The 22,829-nt window shown below is 45.3% G+C and overlaps 1 protein-coding gene across 1 annotated transcript in view; it reads left to right on the top strand.

Annotated features, from left to right (window-relative positions):
- Positions 1-21,010, top strand: part of LOC101923403 (mucin-5AC) — a 49,815-nt gene extending 28,805 nt beyond the window's left edge. The window contains exons 36-64 of the mRNA XM_055814171.1: positions 56-2,206; positions 2,294-2,758; positions 2,846-3,310; positions 3,398-3,916; positions 3,965-4,444; positions 4,532-4,996; positions 5,084-5,563; positions 5,651-6,115; positions 6,203-6,667; positions 6,755-7,234; positions 7,322-7,801; positions 8,168-8,379; positions 9,266-9,440; positions 9,618-9,868; positions 11,232-11,415; positions 11,802-12,000; positions 12,972-13,150; positions 13,362-13,431; positions 13,725-13,825; positions 14,164-14,195; positions 14,971-15,148; positions 15,824-15,928; positions 16,105-16,139; positions 16,509-16,631; positions 16,732-16,827; positions 17,570-17,698; positions 18,490-18,547; positions 19,125-19,227; positions 19,727-21,010. Of these exons, the coding sequence (XP_055670146.1) occupies positions 56-2,206; positions 2,294-2,758; positions 2,846-3,310; positions 3,398-3,916; positions 3,965-4,444; positions 4,532-4,996; positions 5,084-5,563; positions 5,651-6,115; positions 6,203-6,667; positions 6,755-7,234; positions 7,322-7,801; positions 8,168-8,379; positions 9,266-9,440; positions 9,618-9,868; positions 11,232-11,415; positions 11,802-12,000; positions 12,972-13,150; positions 13,362-13,431; positions 13,725-13,825; positions 14,164-14,195; positions 14,971-15,148; positions 15,824-15,928; positions 16,105-16,139; positions 16,509-16,631; positions 16,732-16,827; positions 17,570-17,698; positions 18,490-18,547; positions 19,125-19,227; positions 19,727-19,952 (9,371 nt within the window). The 3' untranslated portion in view covers positions 19,953-21,010. The remainder of the gene's footprint in view (positions 1-55; positions 2,207-2,293; positions 2,759-2,845; positions 3,311-3,397; positions 3,917-3,964; positions 4,445-4,531; positions 4,997-5,083; positions 5,564-5,650; positions 6,116-6,202; positions 6,668-6,754; positions 7,235-7,321; positions 7,802-8,167; positions 8,380-9,265; positions 9,441-9,617; positions 9,869-11,231; positions 11,416-11,801; positions 12,001-12,971; positions 13,151-13,361; positions 13,432-13,724; positions 13,826-14,163; positions 14,196-14,970; positions 15,149-15,823; positions 15,929-16,104; positions 16,140-16,508; positions 16,632-16,731; positions 16,828-17,569; positions 17,699-18,489; positions 18,548-19,124; positions 19,228-19,726) is intronic.
- Positions 21,011-22,829: the final 1,819 nt, after the last annotated feature.

Raw genomic sequence — 22,829 nt, 5'->3', positions numbered from 1 at the left:
CCCACCACCATCACCACCCGCAAACCAACCACCACCAAACCGACTTCCACCACAGTCACGACCTCCACCTCCACGACCTCCTCCCCCACCACGCGGCCCACCTCCTCAGAAACCACACAGCAGACCTCCACCACCACAACCAGACCCACCCCGACACCTACCATATCCTCCACTGGCGTGAGCTCCACCACCACCACCACCACCACCACCACCTCGTCCATTACCACCTGTCAAAAAGAAGTGTGCTCCTGGACCGAATGGTTCGACGTCGACTTCCCCTCCCCGGGGCCCAGCCAGGGAGACTTTGAAACCTACGAGCACATCCGGGCCGCCGGCAAGAAGATCTGTCACCAGCCCAAGGAAATCGAGTGCCAGGCAGAGGACTACCCCGAGGTTGCCATCCAACAGGTCGGGCAGGTCGTGCAGTGCGACGTCCACTTTGGCCTGGTGTGCAAGAACGAAGACCAGACCGGCAAATTTAAGTTGTGCCTCAACTACAGGATACGCGTCTACTGCTGCACCCCGAACTACGAGTGTGTGACCAGCACACCCCTGCCCACCACCAGCCCCACCACCATCACCACCCGCAAACCAACCACCACCAAACCGACTTCCGCCACAGTCACGACCTCCACCTCCACGACCTCCTCCCCCACCACGCGGCCCACCTCCTCAGAAACCACACAGCAGACCTCCACCACCACAACCAGACCCACCCCGACACCTACCATATCCTCCACTGGCGTGAGCTCCACCACCACCACCTCGTCCATTACCACCTGTCAAAAAGAAGTGTGCTCCTGGACCGAATGGTTCGACGTCGACTTCCCCTCCCCGGGGCCCAGCCAGGGAGACTTTGAAACCTACGAGCACATCCGGGCCGCCGGCAAGAAGATCTGTCACCAGCCCAAGGAAATCGAGTGCCAGGCAGAGGACTACCCCGAGGTTGCCATCCAACAGGTCGGGCAGGTCGTGCAGTGCGACGTCCACTTTGGCCTGGTGTGCAAGAACGAAGACCAGACCGGCAAATTTAAGTTGTGCCTCAACTACAGGATACGCGTCTACTGCTGCACCCCGAACTACGAGTGTGTGACCAGCACACCCCTGCCCACCACCAGCCCCACCACCATCACCACCCGCAAACCAACCACCACCACCCCGACTTCCGCCACAGTCACGACCTCCACCTCCACGACCTCCTCCCCCACCACGCGGCCCACCTCCTCAGAAACCACACAGCAGACCTCCACCACCACAACCAGACCCACCCCGACACCTACCATATCCTCCACTGGCGTGAGCTCCACCACCACCACCACCACCACCACCACCTCGTCCATTACCACCTGTCAAAAAGAAGTGTGCTCCTGGACCGAATGGTTCGACGTCGACTTCCCCTCCCCGGGGCCCAGCCAGGGAGACTTTGAAACCTACGAGCACATCCGGGCCGCCGGCAAGAAGATCTGTCACCAGCCCAAGGAAATCGAGTGCCAGGCAGAGGACTACCCCGAGGTTGCCATCCAACAGGTCGGGCAGGTCGTGCAGTGCGACGTCCACTTTGGCCTGGTGTGCAAGAACGAAGACCAGACCGGCAAATTTAAGTTGTGCCTCAACTACAGGATACGCGTCTACTGCTGCACCCCGAACTACGAGTGTGTGACCAGCACACCCCTGCCCACCACCAGCCCCACCACCATCACCACCCGCAAACCAACCACCACCACCCCGACTTCCGCCACAGTCACGACCTCCACCTCCACGACCTCCTCCCCCACCACGCGGCCCACCTCCTCAGAAACCACACAGCAGACCTCCACCACCACAACCAGACCCACCCCGACACCTACCATATCCTCCACTGGCGTGAGCTCCACCACCACCACCTCGTCCATTACCACCTGTCAAAAAGAAGTGTGCTCCTGGACCGAATGGTTCGACGTCGACTTCCCCTCCCCGGGGCCCAGCCAGGGAGACTTTGAAACCTACGAGCACATCCGGGCCGCCGGCAAGAAGATCTGTCACCAGCCCAAGGAAATCGAGTGCCAGGCAGAGGACTACCCCGAGGTTGCCATCCAACAGGTCGGGCAGGTCGTGCAGTGCGACGTCCACTTTGGCCTGGTGTGCAAGAACGAAGACCAGACCGGCAAATTTAAGTTGTGCCTCAACTACAGGATACGCGTCTACTGCTGCACCCCGAACTACGAGTGTGTGACCAGCACACCCCTGCCCACCACCAGCCCCACCACCATCACCACCCGCAAACCAACCACCACCACCCCGACTTCCGCCACAGTCACGACCTCCACCTCCACGACCTCCTCCCCCACCACGCGGCCCACCTCCTCAGAAACCACACAGCAGACCTCCACCACCACAACCAGACCCACCCCGACACCTACCATATCCTCCACTGGCGTGAGCTCCACCACCACCACCTCGTCCATTACCACCTGTCAAAAAGAAGTGTGCTCCTGGACCGAATGGTTCGACGTCGACTTCCCCTCCCCGGGGCCCAGCCAGGGAGACTTTGAAACCTACGAGCACATCCGGGCCGCCGGCAAGAAGATCTGTCACCAGCCCAAGGAAATCGAGTGCCAGGCAGAGGACTACCCCGAGGTTGCCATCCAACAGGTCGGGCAGGTCGTGCAGTGCGACGTCCACTTTGGCCTGGTGTGCAAGAACGAAGACCAGACCGGCAAATTTAAGTTGTGCCTCAACTACAGGATACGCGTCTACTGCTGCACCCCGAACTACGAGTGTGTGACCAGCACACCCCTGCCCACCACCAGCCCCACCACCATCACCACCCGCAAACCAACCACCACCAAACCGACTTCCGCCACAGTCACGACCTCCACCTCCACGACCTCCTCCCCCACCACGCGGCCCACCTCCTCAGAAACCACACAGCAGACCTCCACCACCACAACCAGACCCACCCCGACACCTACCATATCCTCCACTGGCGTGAGCTCCACCACCACCACCTCGTCCATTACCACCTGTCAAAAAGAAGTGTGCTCCTGGACCGAATGGTTCGACGTCGACTTCCCCTCCCCGGGGCCCAGCCAGGGAGACTTTGAAACCTACGAGCACATCCGGGCCGCCGGCAAGAAGATCTGTCACCAGCCCAAGGAAATCGAGTGCCAGGCAGAGGACTACCCCGAGGTTGCCATCCAACAGGTCGGGCAGGTCGTGCAGTGCGACGTCCACTTTGGCCTGGTGTGCAAGAACGAAGACCAGACCGGCAAATTTAAGTTGTGCCTCAACTACAGGATACGCGTCTACTGCTGCACCCCGAACTACGAGTGTGTGACCAGCACACCCCTGCCCACCACCAGCCCCACCACCATCACCACCCGCAAACCAACCACCACCACCCCGACTTCCGCCACAGTCACGACCTCCACCTCCACGACCTCCTCCCCCACCACGCGGCCCACCTCCTCAGAAACCACACAGCAGACCTCCACCACCACAACCAGACCCACCCCGACACCTACCATATCCTCCACTGGCGTGAGCTCCACCACCACCACCACCACCACCACCACCTCGTCCATTACCACCTGTCAAAAAGAAGTGTGCTCCTGGACCGAATGGTTCGACGTCGACTTCCCCTCCCCGGGGCCCAGCCAGGGAGACTTTGAAACCTACGAGCACATCCGGGCCGCCGGCAAGAAGATCTGTCACCAGCCCAAGGAAATCGAGTGCCAGGCAGAGGACTACCCCGAGGTTGCCATCCAACAGGTCGGGCAGGTCGTGCAGTGCGACGTCCACTTTGGCCTGGTGTGCAAGAACGAAGACCAGACCGGCAAATTTAAGTTGTGCCTCAACTACAGGATACGCGTCTACTGCTGCACCCCGAACTACGAGTGTGTGACCAGCACACCCCTGCCCACCACCAGCCCCACCACCATCACCACCCGCAAACCAACCACCACCACCCCGACTTCCGCCACAGTCACGACCTCCACCTCCACGACCTCCTCCCCCACCACGCGGCCCACCTCCTCAGAAACCACACAGCAGACCTCCACCACCACAACCAGACCCACCCCGACACCTACCATATCCTCCACTGGCGTGAGCTCCACCACCACCACCACCACCACCACCACCTCGTCCATTACCACCTGTCAAAAAGAAGTGTGCTCCTGGACCGAATGGTTCGACGTCGACTTCCCCTCCCCGGGGCCCAGCCAGGGAGACTTTGAAACCTACGAGCACATCCGGGCCGCCGGCAAGAAGATCTGTCACCAGCCCAAGGAAATCGAGTGCCAGGCAGAGGACTACCCCGAGGTTGCCATCCAACAGGTCGGGCAGGTCGTGCAGTGCGACGTCCACTTTGGCCTGGTGTGCAAGAACGAAGACCAGACCGGCAAATTTAAGTTGTGCCTCAACTACAGGATACGCGTCTACTGCTGCACCCCGAACTACGAGTGTGTGACCAGCACACCCCTGCCCACCACCAGCCCCACCACCATCACCACCCGCAAACCAACCACCACCAAACCGACTTCCGCCACAGTCACGACCTCCACCTCCACGACCTCCTCCCCCACCACGCGGCCCACCTCCTCAGAAACCACACAGCAGACCTCCACCACCACAACCAGACCCACCCCGACACCTACCATATCCTCCACTGGCGTGAGCTCCACCACCACCACCTCGTCCATTACCACCTGTCAAAAAGAAGTGTGCTCCTGGACCGAATGGTTCGACGTCGACTTCCCCTCCCCGGGGCCCAGCCAGGGAGACTTTGAAACCTACGAGCACATCCGGGCCGCCGGCAAGAAGATCTGTCACCAGCCCAAGGAAATCGAGTGCCAGGCAGAGGACTACCCCGAGGTTGCCATCCAACAGGTCGGGCAGGTCGTGCAGTGCGACGTCCACTTTGGCCTGGTGTGCAAGAACGAAGACCAGACCGGCAAATTTAAGTTGTGCCTCAACTACAGGATACGCGTCTACTGCTGCACCCCGAACTACGAGTGTGTGACCAGCACACCCCTGCCCACCACCAGCCCCACCACCATCACCACCCGCAAACCAACCACCACCACCCCGACTTCCGCCACAGTCACGACCTCCACCTCCACGACCTCCTCCCCCACCACGCGGCCCACCTCCTCAGAAACCACACAGCAGACCTCCACCACCACAACCAGACCCACCCCGACACCTACCATATCCTCCACTGGCGTGAGCTCCACCACCACCACCACCACCACCACCACCTCGTCCATTACCACCTGTCAAAAAGAAGTGTGCTCCTGGACCGAATGGTTCGACGTCGACTTCCCCTCCCCGGGGCCCAGCCAGGGAGACTTTGAAACCTACGAGCACATCCGGGCCGCCGGCAAGAAGATCTGTCACCAGCCCAAGGAAATCGAGTGCCAGGCAGAGGACTACCCCGAGGTTGCCATCCAACAGGTCGGGCAGGTCGTGCAGTGCGACGTCCACTTTGGCCTGGTGTGCAAGAACGAAGACCAGACCGGCAAATTTAAGTTGTGCCTCAACTACAGGATACGCGTCTACTGCTGCACCCCGAACTACGAGTGTGTGACCAGCACACCCCTGCCCACCACCAGCCCCACCACCATCACCACCCGCAAACCAACCACCACCACCCCGACTTCCGCCACAGTCACGACCTCCACCTCCACGACCTCCTCCCCCACCACGCGGCCCACCTCCTCAGAAACCACACAGCAGACCTCCACCACCACAACCAGACCCACCCCGACACCTACCATATCCTCCACTGGCGTGAGCTCCACCACCACCACCTCGTCCATTACCACCTGTCAAAAAGAAGTGTGCTCCTGGACCGAATGGTTCGACGTCGACTTCCCCTCCCCGGGGCCCAGCCAGGGAGACTTTGAAACCTACGAGCACATCCGGGCCGCCGGCAAGAAGATCTGTCACCAGCCCAAGGAAATCGAGTGCCAGGCAGAGGACTACCCCGAGGTTGCCATCCAACAGGTCGGGCAGGTCGTGCAGTGCGACGTCCACTTTGGCCTGGTGTGCAAGAACGAAGACCAGACCGGCAAATTTAAGTTGTGCCTCAACTACAGGATACGCGTCTACTGCTGCACCCCGAACTACGAGTGTGTGACCAGCACACCCCTGCCCACCACCAGCCCCACCACCATCACCACCCGCAAACCAACCACCACCACCCCGACTTCCGCCACAGTCACGACCTCCACCTCCACGACCTCCTCCCCCACCACGCGGCCCACCTCCTCAGAAACCACACAGCAGACCTCCACCACCACAACCAGACCCACCCCGACACCTACCATATCCTCCACTGGCGTGAGCTCCACCACCACCACCTCGTCCATTACCACCTGTCAAAAAGAAGTGTGCTCCTGGACCGAATGGTTCGACGTCGACTTCCCCTCCCCGGGGCCCAGCCAGGGAGACTTTGAAACCTACGAGCACATCCGGGCCGCCGGCAAGAAGATCTGTCACCAGCCCAAGGAAATCGAGTGCCAGGCAGAGGACTACCCCGAGGTTGCCATCCAACAGGTCGGGCAGGTCGTGCAGTGCGACGTCCACTTTGGCCTGGTGTGCAAGAACGAAGACCAGACCGGCAAATTTAAGTTGTGCCTCAACTACAGGATACGCGTCTACTGCTGCACCCCGAACTACGAGTGTGTGACCAGCACACCCCTGCCCACCACCAGCCCCACCACCATCACCACCCGCAAACCAACCACCACCACCCCGACTTCCGCCACAGTCACGACCTCCACCTCCACGACCTCCTCCCCCACCACGCGGCCCACCTCCTCAGAAACCACACAGCAGACCTCCACCACCACAACCAGACCCACCCCGACACCTACCATATCCTCCACTGGCGTGAGCTCCACCACCACCACCACCACCACCACCACCTCGTCCATTACCACCTGTCAAAAAGAAGTGTGCTCCTGGACCGAATGGTTCGACGTCGACTTCCCCTCCCCGGGGCCCAGCCAGGGAGACTTTGAAACCTACGAGCACATCCGGGCCGCCGGCAAGAAGATCTGTCACCAGCCCAAGGAAATCGAGTGCCAGGCAGAGGACTACCCCGAGGTTGCCATCCAACAGGTCGGGCAGGTCGTGCAGTGCGACGTCCACTTTGGCCTGGTGTGCAAGAACGAAGACCAGACCGGCAAATTTAAGTTGTGCCTCAACTACAGGATACGCGTCTACTGCTGCACCCCGAACTACGAGTGTGTGACCAGCACACCCCTGCCCACCACCAGCCCCACCACCATCACCACCCGCAAACCAACCACCACCAAACCGACTTCCGCCACAGTCACGACCTCCACCTCCACGACCTCCTCCCCCACCACGCGGCCCACCTCCTCAGAAACCACACAGCAGACCTCCACCACCACAACCAGACCCACCCCGACACCTACCATATCCTCCACTGGCGTGAGCTCCACCACCACCACCACCACCACCACCACCTCGTCCATTACCACCTGTCAAAAAGAAGTGTGCTCCTGGACCGAATGGTTCGACGTCGACTTCCCCTCCCCGGGGCCCAGCCAGGGAGACTTTGAAACCTACGAGCACATCCGGGCCGCCGGCAAGAAGATCTGTCACCAGCCCAAGGAAATCGAGTGCCAGGCAGAGGACTACCCCGAGGTTGCCATCCAACAGGTCGGGCAGGTCGTGCAGTGCGACGTCCACTTTGGCCTGGTGTGCAAGAACGAAGACCAGACCGGCAAATTTAAGTTGTGCCTCAACTACAGGATACGCGTCTACTGCTGCACCCCGAACTACGAGTGTGTGACCAGCACACCCCTGCCCACCACCAGCCCCACCACCATCACCACCCGCAAACCAACCACCACCACCCCGACTTCCGCCACAGTCACGACCTCCACCTCAACGACCACTTCCCCTACCTCAGTTACCCCTGTATCAACACCTTGTTTCTGCAAAGTTGGTGATGCTATATTTTCACCTGGTTAGTTTATCTGTTTTTTTCACTCTAAATATTTTTTTCTTTCTTTTGAAATTATTTATAATTTGTTCTCTAATTCAGATTTCATTGTAGTTTACTGGTTTTTCTTGTAATTTTTTTGGCTAAGTGGTATTTTTAATTTTTTTTTAAATTTTGTTTTCTTTTTTTTTGTTTTTTTTTCTTCAGGTGAGTTGATTTATAGCAAAACTGATAGTGATGGATGTACATTTTATGCAATCTGTAGTCCAACATGTACAGTTGAACGACACACTGTACAATGTAATGTTACTACTCCTCTGACCACTACTTCACCTGAACTGTCTACCTTAACGACATCAGTTCCTCAGTCTACCACTTCTGGAAATATTTGTGTTTCATCTTCTTATCCTCCCCTTCGGGTATGTAGTTACTATGTTATGTTTGATGAAATAACACCAACGTTAGATTGATATCAGAAAGCAATGGTTTCTAGTCTTTAAACCTTGTACATGCAGATTGACAGAATAACTGTTACTTGTGATGGCCTTTATACATGACATAAAAATTTTATGTTCCTTCTTCATATTTTATTTTTTTTATACTGAGAAAGCATGCTACAATATTTTCTAATTACTTCAGGGCTAGTAAAACATTTTCTGATACAAAGCATTGCATAAACACCAAACCTTCATACTGAAATAACAGGGGAAATTTTCATGTGCATTTGTTTCTCCACTAAACAGAAAAAATTAAGCTACTGTGGAGGCTTGTAGCTGTTTCTGTTCTGTTGCCCCCTTATCTTTACTTCTTCACATTATTTTTTTTGTTGGCTTTTTTTGTGATAATGATGGTCTGTGCTGATATTTTACAGTATATATAGCTACTATATAGGACTCAGTTCCCTTAACCTAAGACCTATCCCCAGAAACCTCAGAAGACCCCGCCCCGCAAACATGCTGAAGATAAAGCTGGAATTAAGTTTCCCACCTCCTTTTTAGCATTAAAAAAAATTCATTTTGTAAAATATTTACAACCTTGTACTATCCATGAAGACTTTCACTTCAGTCTTTGCTTCAGATTTGGAAAACAACAGTTTCTGATCCTCCATGTCACAGTCAGAATTATGAGTACCTCTGGTCAACATTACAAATCATTAGTGCCACAAATTGAAGAGAACTAACACATATTAATTTTTTTTTCCAACACTACCATTACTGGCAATAATAAATCATTAAACTAAAAATATGAGTAGAGTTCATATCTGTTTGCAAATTCTTGTGACAGCAATTTTTGTTCATTTTGCAGCCTGGAGAAACATACAAATTATCCAACTGTACAGAAATCATCTGTAAGGGAGACAACAAGATAGAGGTAGTTCCCACACAGTGTCCACCCGTAAAGGAAATTACCTGTGCAAACAAATACCCAGCAATACTGGTACCTGATGAAAACGGCTGCTGTTACCACTACGAGTGTCAATGTAAGCACCAGTAGATTAAGGAATAACTTTTTTAAAAAAGAAAAACTTTGTATTGATTATATGGGTATTTTGTTTTCTTGAGGTTGCTTTACAAATTGTCCTATGTTCACTTCAGTTCCTCAATTCTTTTTTCTACGTTAATTTTCATGTTAATATTCTAAATATTTTCTCTATCAGGTGTGTGCAGTGGATGGGGTGATCCTCATTACATTACTTTTGATGGAATCTACTATACTTTCCTTGAAAATTGCACTTACGTCCTGGTGAAACAGATTGTACCTAAATATGACAACTTCCGTGTTTACATTGACAATTACTACTGCAATTCAAAAGATGGACTTTCCTGCCCAAAATCCATTATTATTTTCTACAAATCTGCAGAAGTGGTGCTGACCCGTGAACTCATGAATGGTGTGATGACCAACGTGGTAAAATACACATTTTTTTATTTCTTTATTTTTGCAAAGAAGAAATAAGTTCCATAGGCCTTACCAACTCTAATTTGAAATAGTCTGTTAGAATATCATATCATGGAGGTCATGAGGGCAGAGGGGAAAAAAAAGATTACACCAGTTTCTAAGTACAAAATGACAGAATAGGGAACAGGCTGATATTGCCGATAGAGAAAACAGGAGTGCTTTCACTGGTGCTTGATTCATGTTGCATGAAAACTAGTACATGCTGCCATTCAATTACGTAAACAAACACATTATGAAGAAATATCAATTCAAATCACAAGTATGATTCTTCTCTCATGGAGAAGATGGGTATGTATCCCTTATCAGCTAGATGACAGGAACTGCTTCCTCTCCACAGGAAACTTCAAGCACCAGAGCCATGACATGATTCCCCCTCCAAATCCCTGCTAGGAAGAGAGATACAGCTGAAGAAAAGGGGGACTGGGGGTGTCACTTCACCTTCATAGGCCTAAACTGGTGTTGGCAAGCCACTGAAAACAAAGTCAGTCCCACTGTTATATAGGGAACTAAGTAGTTGTTTAGAGAACACAAGAGGTGGGAGGAATTTTGTCTCAATATATACTGACCCCCTATTAGAGCTGTGCCAAGTTCTCCTTACCTTACATTCAAAAAAGGCATGCTGAAAAAATTAGTCCAGGGATTTCCTGTGAAAGAAAACAGTAACTGATAGTTTTAACACTTACTTTTATCCCAATTCAATGAGAAGAAAATTGCAGAGTAACTCCTGACAAAAAGCTATTAGGCAAATACGTCCACCTTTGTTAGCTCACATAAGATACAGGCTGCAAATGGAACAGCTTAGATTAACTAATAAATATCACCACTACATGAAATGGGCAGCAGGAACATTTGACTTTGTTTTGTTTTCAGACAACTCTTCCAATGCCAAGCAACATGTAGTACGGGGACAGTGTGATTTTGCAGCAAAATTATTACATAATAATGGCAGGAATATTTCTGTAGTTAAGAAATCTACCACTCATTGTCATATGAAAAATGCTTACAATGCACAAAATGATGAGGGGTACAAAGGAAATACCTGGATTTAGAATGCTGTGCAGTAGCACGCAATCTGCACAAACATGATACAAAGAGGCCACTTAGATTATCACACTGTAGCAATATAGCAATACAAGCTGAGATATTAATGCATATATATGCTGTTATTGCAATGCCAATAGGCATTGGATGTGACGGACAACAATATGGAGTTATGCATGATTATGTAGATTAGAAAATACATTATTTAAAACAGTCAGGCAGAAGCAGTGTTTATTCTGAACTTGTGCTTTTTTTTTAACCTTGCATTCAGATGTACTTCAACAGAAAGATTGTCAAACCAGGCTTCAAAAAAGATGGCATTTATTTCTCCACACTTGGCATAAACATGATTGTTGAAATACCAGAGATTGGTGTGACCATTACCTTCAGCGGGCTCATTTTCTCTGTGAAACTCCCGTACAGCTTATTTGGCAACAACACCGAAGGACAGTGTGGTAAGAGACATGAATTAATTGGAGGTGGGGCTCTTTCCCCAGGTGGTTATTCTCACCTGTTCTGGCTATGCAGTCTCATGACTGACAGAAATTTTTAAACAGCAGTAAAATGGAAATTAAAATAGTTCTGCTTTTCAACTTCAGGATCAAATGTTCAATATTTCAGCAACCTGTTTTTATTTCTTTGGGGCTGGGGTTTTACATTTATTTGTTTTTCCCTAACCTAAATTAAAGTTCACATAACTGTAAAGAAAGCACTCCCCATTAAGCAGGGCACCTTATACATTTCACGAGGGTATCAGGTCTACACGTGTTTTATCAACACAAAACATATTATGCACCTCTGATGTGGCTTATGTGAGACTTACATAGCTTGTCTCTTCCAGGAACATGTACAAATAAAAAATCAGATGAATGCCGCTTACCAAGTGGTGAGATCATTTCTTCCTGTCCCCAAATGGCTCATCACTGGTTCGTTGGTAACGACACGTCATGCCATGGAGTACCAGTACCACCACCAGTTGTAACCACACCTTCACCAAAGCCTCAGTGTGAAACATCTCTCTGCAAGCTTATCTGGAGCGAGTAAGAAAAAGATCTGAAAAAAGTCACTCTTTCTAGACAAAACTGCCTCAGTATCTTGCAAGGAGAGTTAGAACTAACTATAGGTCTAGCATGTGATTATAGCTGAAAATGTCAACTTAATGACAGGTTATGTGTAGTGAAAAGGCCTTTGCCAAAGAAAATGGTTTTCTTTAATGACTTGCATGCCAAAGATAACTGAGCAAGGAGTGGTGAAGTCAGAAAATCAGGAATGCAGCAAGCACTAAAATCCATACTACCTGGGTTGCAACCACACAGATTCATGTTCTCTTTCTCTCTCCCGATCTTCCAGGGTATGCTCAATTACCCTTAGTTACACCATTAAGTACAGACTGAACTCTAAATTTGAAGTGGGACTTCAGCACAAACCGTAAAGAACCTGGTTACCAACCAAGTTAAGAGAGCAGAAAGAAACATCTCAGCCATAAAGTGTCCTTCGTTCTTTGTACATTTTGTATAAAACATGGAACTACAAAAGCACAAAGGGCTATTACCTCCAACATTTCCTATACTTGTGTGAGCTCTGACAAAAGCTTTTTTTCAGCTGGATCACTTATAAAGGTCTTCTTACATGTGCTCACTGTAGTCCCTACGAAGTTATGAGCTATTGTGTGTGCAATTTATCTGTCTCTCAGCTACTAGTATCATCACTTTTTCCTCAATCTGATGCAGTTGCATTTTTCATTACATTTCTGGTGTCAGACTGATGAAAAGTTGTGTAGACATACAGAAACAATATGACCATTAACCTGTTCAGAAAAAAAACGGAGCTTCAAAATTCCTAAGCCCTCCTTTCCTGAATCTATATCCCAGATTATTGGCCATTCTTAGAGTTTTGTTTCTTTCTGAACCAGATTCACATGGCTTTAAATGGGAAGCGTTGCCTGACAGGAACAGATTTTATGTAATGACTGGTTAACAGAAAAGGCATCTGGTTTCACTTCTGTCTGCAGGGTTTTTGCAGATTGTCACACCGTGATACCACCAGAACCATTTTTCAAAGGCTGTGTTTTTGATGCATGTCGCATAGAGGATAAATCCGTGCAGTGTTCCAGTTTGGAGATGTATGCTACTGAGTGTGCTGCTAGAGGTGTCTGCATTGACTGGAGAGGAAAGACCAACAACACATGCCGTAAGTATTTCATAATCAAAAATATGTGAGAGAAATGGTAGCAATTAGTGTTTTATTCAGTAAACACATCTAACACTCGACTACTGCCTACAAAAATGCAGCGACGTGCTTACTCAGAGAAACTACAAATGAAGAAGGCACAACTGTAGTCACTTCTGCAAAAATGCACCTACTGTCAATTTTTGATCTTTTTTCTTCTTTTTCCAAACAGCATACAACTGTTCAGCAAACTTGGTATACAAGCCATGTGGGCCCATTAATCCTGCTACCTGTGACCCAAGGTATGGAAGGACAAAAAAACCCCCACCCCAAAACAACTGCTTGTTTTAATTTTTTTTCTATTTTTTTACCTATTTTCCTTAGAAAATAATGAAATGTCTTGTGAATTGAGAGAATTTATTTGACATTTATAAATACTAGTCATCTCTATGAATATGTACTTCCTGTTGCACTTCAGATGTAAATACTTTTGTCTCCCTTGTATCTGACATGGTGACCTTCTACACATGCTGCTCTCTCTCCTGCTTTACTGCAAAAACATTGCACTCAAATACATACATTCCTCCCTCTGTAGTGTTGTTGAGCTTCCTGGCTATGGAGTAACTGAAGGATGTTTCTGTCCTGAAGGAAAGAAATTCTTAAGTCAAGACAGCAACATCTGTGTCCCTGGATGCTGTAAGTAATCTGTAGTTAGTTTGAGGAATAGAGATAGGACTGATAGTCAGGAGGCCTGTGTTTTACTGCCATCTTCTACATGTGCAAACCAGCCTCTAAGCTCCTCTAGTCTCCTCATCTAAAAACTAAATAATAATCAAAATTACATTTTTTAAATTTTGCTTCCTTACATGAGAGAGACCTACCAACATGGTAGAATTCTGCATTTCAAAACTAGTCTGCATATTCATTTTCTTGTTAGTTTTATCTTCTCAGTATTTCTACTTGAAACAGCACAGTTTTACTCCTTTGTGTCAGTTTTCCATGGTGTAAATCTCCATTATTTTTTTTCTTTCCAGTTTGTATGGATCAAAATGGAGTATCCAGACAGGTGAGCATCACAATCAATGTGGTTTATCAAGCACAGACAAGTGAAGCAAGAGATTATTTAATGTTTCACAAAAACAAAGTTTTCTTAGGTTGGGGGAGACTTAAGTTTTTTTTCTCAAATGTCCATTCCCTTTTAGTCTCAAAAATAAGTATGAGTGCCACAGTCAAAACCACATTACTCCCTAAGAAATTTAACAGTAAGTGACGGGATATTCTTTCAATAACCATCACCTCACATAACGGAAAAATAAAAAAGGAGATAGATGGTAGTAGTGGAATATTGGCTTATGTGCTGCTTTTATTTCCACAAATTTGGCTCACGTAAGTGATAAGATATGAAGGGACAGATGGATAACAAAGCTTACCTGCTGCTAATGTTGGTAGTCTGCATTTTAGTTCCTCAGATGCATACAAATTATAGAAATATCTTTGTAACCTAATGTGCAAATGAGTATGTCATATGATAATTTCTTATTCAAAAATGCATGCAAAGCTCAATCACGTCTCCTTTAGATCTCTTGTATCCCTATACTAACACAACTAATAAAGTGATAGCTGTGCGAACACACTCAGAACCTTTAGTGGCCTCCATTATCTTCCCCTAATTAGTGTCAGCTTGAGGGTTTCTTGTAAAATCTAAAAATACTAGAAATATGAAAAGGCTGATGTAATCAGGTATCACTGTATCTATAAATAAGTGAACCAGAAACAAACAGAATTATTTTGGTTTGAATTTATGTATCATTTTTTCCTTCCTTTTTTTCTTTTTTATATAGCCAGGAGAAAAATGGTCAAAAGATTGCCAGGAATGTGTCTGTGAGGAAAATACTCTTAAAGTGCACTGTATAAAACACAAATGTTCTCCAACACAGCAAGTATTTTGTGATGAACCAGGTTACATGCCCGTTCAGACACCAATACCAGATGATCCATGCTGTACCAGGACTGAATGCTGTAAGTACTGCCCTAGTTCTTTATCTTATGGGAAATATACTATATTCATTTGGGGGAATTACAGCAATAATTTTTCTTTTTTTTAATACTTTGCATTGATTTCATAATGCTTTGCTCCATTATCCTACTTTTTAGGACCTTCTTGCAGGGCATGTATTAGATGCCTGAAGAGAACAAATTTAAAGATGAAAAGATTTTAGAAAGTTAGACCTAGAAAAGTAACTAGAGATCTCCTATAATCTAACATTGAAAATCTTTAATGCTGCCACCACCTGAAAAATATTCAAAAACTCTTAAAAGCATTTACCACTTCAAAGACCAATATTAAAAAAAAATAACTTAATGAAAGCCTTGAACATTTAAAAATTGCTCAAGGAAGTTCCCGAACCTCTGAGAGTCATCACATTTCCCAGCTGGTACTAAATCCTTTTTTGGAAGCATCTCTTTCCATGAATCACCACTCTAGTCTTCTCAGACAATGCTTTGTTTTACAAAGATTATGGAAAAGCCCCCTCACTTTAAAAATATGTTGGATTTGTCATTAAACCAGCTTGTGTAAACAGCACATTTTTACCCCACGGGAAAACTTCTTAAGTTCATGAAAAAAAAAAAATATATTACTTCAATGTAAAAATTCTGAGTTCATTATTTTCTATATTCTCTTACATTAAATAGTCTGCAACACTAGCCTCTGCCCTAAGGTCACACCCCAGTGCTTAGAGGGACAAGAAGCAGTCACAATAATGCAGCCTGGGAAATGCTGTCCTACCTTTGAATGCAGTAAGTACTATGCACCTTTGTCATGTATTAATCACAGCTACGTTTTTCTAAGTTTATGAACGTAAAAACCTTAAAAGAGAAAGATGCATAATTTTTTTCACATAGCAGTTTTTTCACATAATTCTGCTTCTTAAAACTTCCATGTCTATGACACCATCTTTCTTCCACCTTTACAGGACATGGCTGTGTAGTCAATGAAACCTACTATGCAGTAAGTACACAGAGGAACTCACTATAAAAATACACCTTCACATAGGTTTACAATGTGTTGGTTTTGAGACTCCTATCATGGACCATATTTTCCAGAAAGGCCTGAGATAAAGCATTATTATTTAAATCGAGGTCAGCATATCAACACCCTTCATACAAACAAAAGCATTTTCTGCTCTCCTTTCTGCATTAATAGAATTTAATTCCAAAATGGATATTACCAACAAAGAAACTCTGCTTAAGTAAAACAACTAAAATTGTATTTAAGGGTAGTTTAGCCCATACATATTTCAGCTTTGTATTGTCTGTGACATACATACACAAAGTAACTTGTTTTTACTGAATAATCATGACTTTCTTTCCTGACTAGCCTGGAGCTGTCATTCCATCAGGCCCCTGTGAAGAATGCATCTGTTCTGAATCCCCTTACTCAAGCCCTCACCATGCTACTGTCAAGTGCAAGCCTGTTATCTGTGACACACACTGCCCAGCAGTAAGTGCTATTTTGCTGTCAGTAATTCAGCTCAAATATCCAGCAGTTAAGGTCAGCGTCTTGACTCAATGTCATTTCCTCTCTATTTCTTTCAAAACAGGGTTATAAGTACACAAAGGAACCTGGACAGTGCTGTGGCACGTGCAAGGCAGTGGCTTGTGTAGTGACTATTGGAGACATTACACGCGTGCTCAAAGTAACTATCCCCATTTTAGCTCACTTTTGGTGAACTCTGCTGTTCTTTTCACTGCTTCTTCTCCTTGTCTTTATCACATTTATTTGATGCATCTTTTCTCATGTTAGACAAATGCATATTTAAGCAGGGAATGGACTGTCTCATATAGCTTGAACAGTACCTCAAGCCATGAAACTCCAGTTCTAAGACTTCCAGAAGCAACTGTGATACTGAACAGTGGCTTTCAGAAATCAACATAGAAAAATACATAAGTGAAAGCAATGGGTCCTTATTTGCTTTCAACTCTGAAAATATAGCACCCATTTTGCTCAAAGGATAATTTTATCTGTGGAGGCAGTTTTCTGCTCCAAACCACCAGTCTCAAGTTAGCTGAGAGCTTTAAGACAGTATGAATCAGTGAAGCCAGCAGAAATTCTGCCATGTATCTGAATGGACACATCCATAAATTCTGTTGATAAAACCACTGAAATACAAATCATTCTTTCCAAATGAGTCCACATACTTATCCTAGTCACACAAAAAGCATGTCCATATACAGATAAAAATACAGCCTCTTCACTTGGTTAATGAAAAAGACAGCAGTATGATAATATGACAAGTAACTATAAGCTGAAATTCAAGAAATTTGTTTGGAATAATCAGACTACAGTAGGAAGCAATGATAAGACACTAGGGTGGGAGGTTTTTGTTTCATTTTTATGTAAGAAGACTTTTTATTCACTTTAATTTTAACTCATTTCAGGTTGGAGAATTCTGGAGCCCACTTGGTGATAACTGTACAATTTACACATGTGAAAAATATGATGACCAGTTCATTCAGGTCATCTCACAGAAAAGCTGTCCTCCCTTTAACCCTGATGAATGTGATCCAGTAAGTACTCTTCTACCAGTTCTCATGTTTGAAAAGGTTGCAGTGGCTAACACCAGTGATAGAAGGATCACGGTGTGCAAGGAAAATACCTAGCAGAAGCATCACAGGGGATGTAGCTCTCCTTTTATCATTTCTGAATCTGGTCCCATCAAATTCCATTTCAGAAAAGGAAATAAAAACTAAAATAGATGATATATCAATATTTATTGAGGACTGGGGACTAGAGAAAAGGGTACAACATAAGGCTTTAGATTCCTAAATGTGTCAGGTGGCCCAGAAGCAAGGGTCTTATTGAAAAACAATGGGATTTTTATTCCTAAATTAAGATTGTAAATTCTTTTTTAAACATTCACTTATTGAGAACTTATCGAGGAAAATAAGCTGCTTCACAACATCATTTAGCTTAATATAGCTCAGAGTAGATTAGAACCAGCCCCACACATCTGGGAGTCAGTTATTTCATTAATTGTGTTACCCTGTCTGACATAATACTTCACCTGCTCTGACTTGGGTCACTCCAAATATCCTACATGTGCTACAAGCTTTATTTCTGAAATTTTACTACTGAACTCTGATGACAGCAAAGCAGTTCCAGTCACCCTCAATATCAGCTTTTAAAGAACTCTTATTGAAGTAGTTACGTGCCCTTAGTATTTAGCCTTGCCTGAAAGTAGATTCCATGTCAATACAAAAAACTTTCTGGTGCCAGAAAAATTTAGGAAGCAGGGAAGTCTCTGCTTTAGTATTCAGATATGAAACCTGACTTATCTTCTTCTGTTTTCCCACTCAAGGATGACATCCAGCTATCTGAAGATGGCTGCTGTAAAGAGTGCCCAAGAAATCTGAAGAGTAAGTAATGATAATATGTACCCTATTAGGTATATTAGTCCACCTTCAAGATAGATGTATAGATAGAAGAGGTGAACAGACCAGGTTTGGAACCTCTGCCTCACACTGGGGTGAGAAAGAAAGCAAGTGAAAAAAAGAAAGGAACAGAACATTTCCAGCACACACTTTAGGGCCTTGGTGAACTTTCCCATTCTCTACTGTTAAATTTTAGTCTTTATGTAGGAGGGAGAGGACTGTGACTCCAACTTCCATCAATAAATACTGTTTTAAGGAAGAAAGTGAAGCTGGTTCTGGGAGGTGGATGTGCATTGAGCAGTTGCCACAGTACTGCTCCTTATTTCTGCATCCTGCACCAAAGTTGCATAATGAATGAAAAATTCCTTTTTGTTTTGATAACACAAGCATCCAAGATTCATCACTTGGCCCTTAGCAATTAAGAGAGAAATGCACTGTGATCTAATTCCCTATTGCAGCGCCAGTCATCTCAGTTTCCTACTACAGACTGTCTATCATATACATATCTATTTATCTGCACATATATTTTAACGTATTTTCCCTTGGTTTGTGACAACCTCAGCTTGTACGAAGCACAATACTACTACTGTCATCAAACATCATGGATGTAAATCTGCACCTGTTGAGATGACACACTGTGAAGGCAGCTGTGATGCTTACTCACGGTAAGTGGTGTAAAAGATAACTGTAGTCTCTTGCATTTTGCTCTTTATACAAGTTACATAAAGCAAATCACAAGGGATTTTCTAATATGCCCACCCAGGTATCAGCTGTTTCCATTGTGCTAATTAGAATTTCTAGCAGACACGATGCTGTACTAGCTTAATTAGCTCAAGACTTAGAATATTTTAACAGCCTGTCATAGTGAATAGACCCAAGTTTTGATTTTGCCCATGTAAAAGTGAGATTATTTTTTTCCCCCTATTCTCTCATTTTGGACTAATTTAATATATGATCTGGATTAATTAATTTACTTCTGTGCCTTAATGAAGAGCTAGATTCATCCAGTTTAACAATGTGGAGCAACTTGTGTTTCACAACAATTGAGCCATAGTCCAATATGCAAGAACTTAACTTCTGGTTGTACTCAGTAACAGGCGGAACTGGCAGCGGTATTTCTCGCATAATTTCTGAATCTTTCTCTTTTGTCGGTCTTGCAATCAGATATTCTCCAGAGGCAAACACAATGGAACATAAATGCTCGTGTTGTCAGGAAATCAAGACCAGCCAAAGAAAAGTGACTCTGACGTGCAGTGACGGAACTTACCTTGATCACTCATACACCTATGTGGAGCAATGCGGCTGTGTGAGCGCTTTCTGCATTCCCCAGGATAGCACCCAACAGGGAATAAGCCAAGCAAAGACCTCTCAGGAGCAACCGAATGTCTAAAATTAGAACTAGAGAGAAGCCAAACAAGGAACATAAGACTAAAAAAAACAAAAACAAAAAGAAACACCCCAAAAAACCAAAACAAACCACTTTGAAAAAATACAAAAGTATCAGAAGCAGCTAAGATTTTGGATGAACAGAGGATATTTTCTGCATGCAAATTCAATGTCTGTCCACATTATTTCATTTTTCGTTGCTGATATATCTTCCATTGTTTTTAATAACTTTTCTTTTACACCTTTTTTTTTTTAAAAAAATGTCATTTACAGAATGACATAAGGTCATTTTGACATCTTCTTTTAGTTTGTCTTCTGAGAAGTGCTGTACCATAAGACTGAAAGCTGGATTTACACTTGCACAAAGTCTACTATGAGAACAATATTCCCTTCTGTCTTGAAGGTTGCCTGTGTGGCATAATATAGACACTTGACAATATCTGATATTTCCATTGACACAGACTGAACTTTTTAATAATATTTTCATTCCAGTTCATTGAGACAAATCAAAAGCTAAAGTCCAGAAAACAAACAAAAAAAATGCAAAGAAAACTGTACTTCTCTGTTGCTTCATTTTTCTTTTTTCATTAAGGAAAACTTAGACTGCAGAAAGCCATACCTTCTCAAAACTATAAACTTCAATATTTTGAACTATTTATGATAGGCATATTTCCCTATATATTCTTGTGAGAAAAAGAGAAATCCTATCATAGGAAGCTGCTGCACACTAGTCTTTGTTTACATAACACCATCAGCATAGTAATTGTACGAAAAATATGGATTTTTTTGTTTTTTTGTGGTTAACTGTTTACAGAAGAAGTATATATATATATATTTGCCAACAGGGGCATATGAAGGATTTTTGTAAACAAAAGTTAATAATAATAAATATAAATCCTTTCCTAGGAAGCTTTTAAAAGTTGAACCATTGCTATTTATTTTGTTTTTTTGGAAAACTGATTTATTGGGTCATTTCTTTCAGAATTAATGTTATCCCATTTCTTCTTAGTCTTAGTCAGGTTGTCTGGGTGTGGTATGTTTTCTTTTTCTGTTTTGTTTTGGAATATTGTTTTGTTTTTTGTTCCTTATGAAAAAAAGTAATGATGATTAATAAATTTTAAGCATCTTAGAGCATGTCTCCTCTGACTTTTCACTGAATTGCTCACATGAGTGCTGGCCCTGTAAAATATTTGCTTCCCATCCTACTACAGCCATTTCTCAATAGATCCAGGTCAAAAATCAATCTAGTCTGTAATACCCACCCCCCCCCACCCCCCAAGCTTTGATACAGCTTTGAATGAAATGCAATTAAAAACAAATACTCAAAGTGTTCCAAGCACTTCAGATGATATCAATTAAGCGAGCTTGTAGTAAGCAAGCACATCTTTGAGTCTCCACATATTTTATAGCTCTGAAAGTTCTTCACCTGACAGACAGAAACTATCCAAAGTATTCCAGATCAGTTAGTCCCATAATTTAGAGCCCACTGCAACATATATAAGTCTCAAACCAGAAATTGCACTGTTATAAATCTGCAAGTTTTGACAGGTTACTATGCAGCTTTAGTTACACTATTCTTTGAACCAGCCACCACAGATCTGATTGTAGATTGTATAATGCTAAGCAACATGTTTTACACAATTTAAAAATGTCTGCTCTTGGGAAGAGTAAAAAAATTAAAGCTAGTGACCTTTCTGCTAGCCTACACTAGCTCAGTAGAGGGACTAACAGTGCAGGTGCCCTGCAGCAGCTTCATCTGCTTTCTCACCCATTTTTCTTTCACAGAACAGTAACAACCCATATACTCCCCCACTCAGAGGTGGACACTGAGTTTTCCCTGAGGATCACTACTAATGTCATATTTCCAGCTGGCAAAAACCCCTACCTCCTCCCAGCTTCCTGTTGACAAATTGTTACTTCCTGTTGACAAATTTTTACTTCACTGTCTGTTTTTTCCAGTCCTTAGGCTCTTCTGTTTCCCAGTGAGCCCCCAGGTGGCATATCGCTCTGTTCTCTCCTTTCCACCTATCCCACCAGGCTTCCCAGTGCAGCACTACTACTGAATTCAGGACCAGTTTGATGAGTGACAGATTCCTTGGCCTTCCCAGGCAAGTTAGGAAATCATTCTTCTTCCACTCATTCTGCAGAAAATACATTGTCTATAATATAAAAATCAATTATTATGCTCTTCTTTGGTCCACAACAGCTCCTTGCCCACAGTTAACCCACTGAAATGAGAGGTTCTCGGCATGTTGCTTCAAGGTCATTTTCCATGCAAGTTCATCTTCCATGCAAAGCAGCATCCTAGCAGCTACCCTCTTCCATGGAAAACTCTGTGTAGTAAGTCTGTGTCACAAGCCACTTCATACAACTCACTGAGAAAGGAAAAACCACTAGGATGAGGAAGAAGGGAACGAGACACACAGAATATGTGGCACATTGAAGACTGAGAGGTGATAATGACAGGGATAGCAGAGGCCAAAAACCACCTAGAGTTTGTGAAAAAGTGAATAAAGAAAAAAAGAAAAAAGAGAGAGAGAAGCAAAGGAATGGACAGACTTTGGTCCTGTCATAGGCATAAGGAAACAAGGAAGGGAAAAATAAGTCAAGGCAAACCATGGAGGCACACGTAACCCGTAGCTGGTAATGTACTGAAGACACTGCCTTGGAGAAGGATCTGTATCACAGATACAGTCCCAGTGCTGTGAAAGAGCAAATAGGAACCCTCAAGTCAAGAGAAGGAGAACCTGGGACAACATGCTTTGGGCATGAAAGAGCAAATGGAAGGACTTGCAGGAACTCCCTGAAACAAGACATGGAGTAAGTGAAAAACAGAGACCTGCAGTGGATGTAGTAGACCAGCCTTACAGGCTTCCTAAAT

Source organism: Falco peregrinus, chromosome 9 (assembly GCF_023634155.1).
Source record: "Falco peregrinus isolate bFalPer1 chromosome 9, bFalPer1.pri, whole genome shotgun sequence".
NCBI classification, from domain to species: domain Eukaryota; kingdom Metazoa; phylum Chordata; class Aves; order Falconiformes; family Falconidae; genus Falco; species Falco peregrinus.
This window is presented reverse-complemented; position numbering and strand designations above follow the sequence as displayed.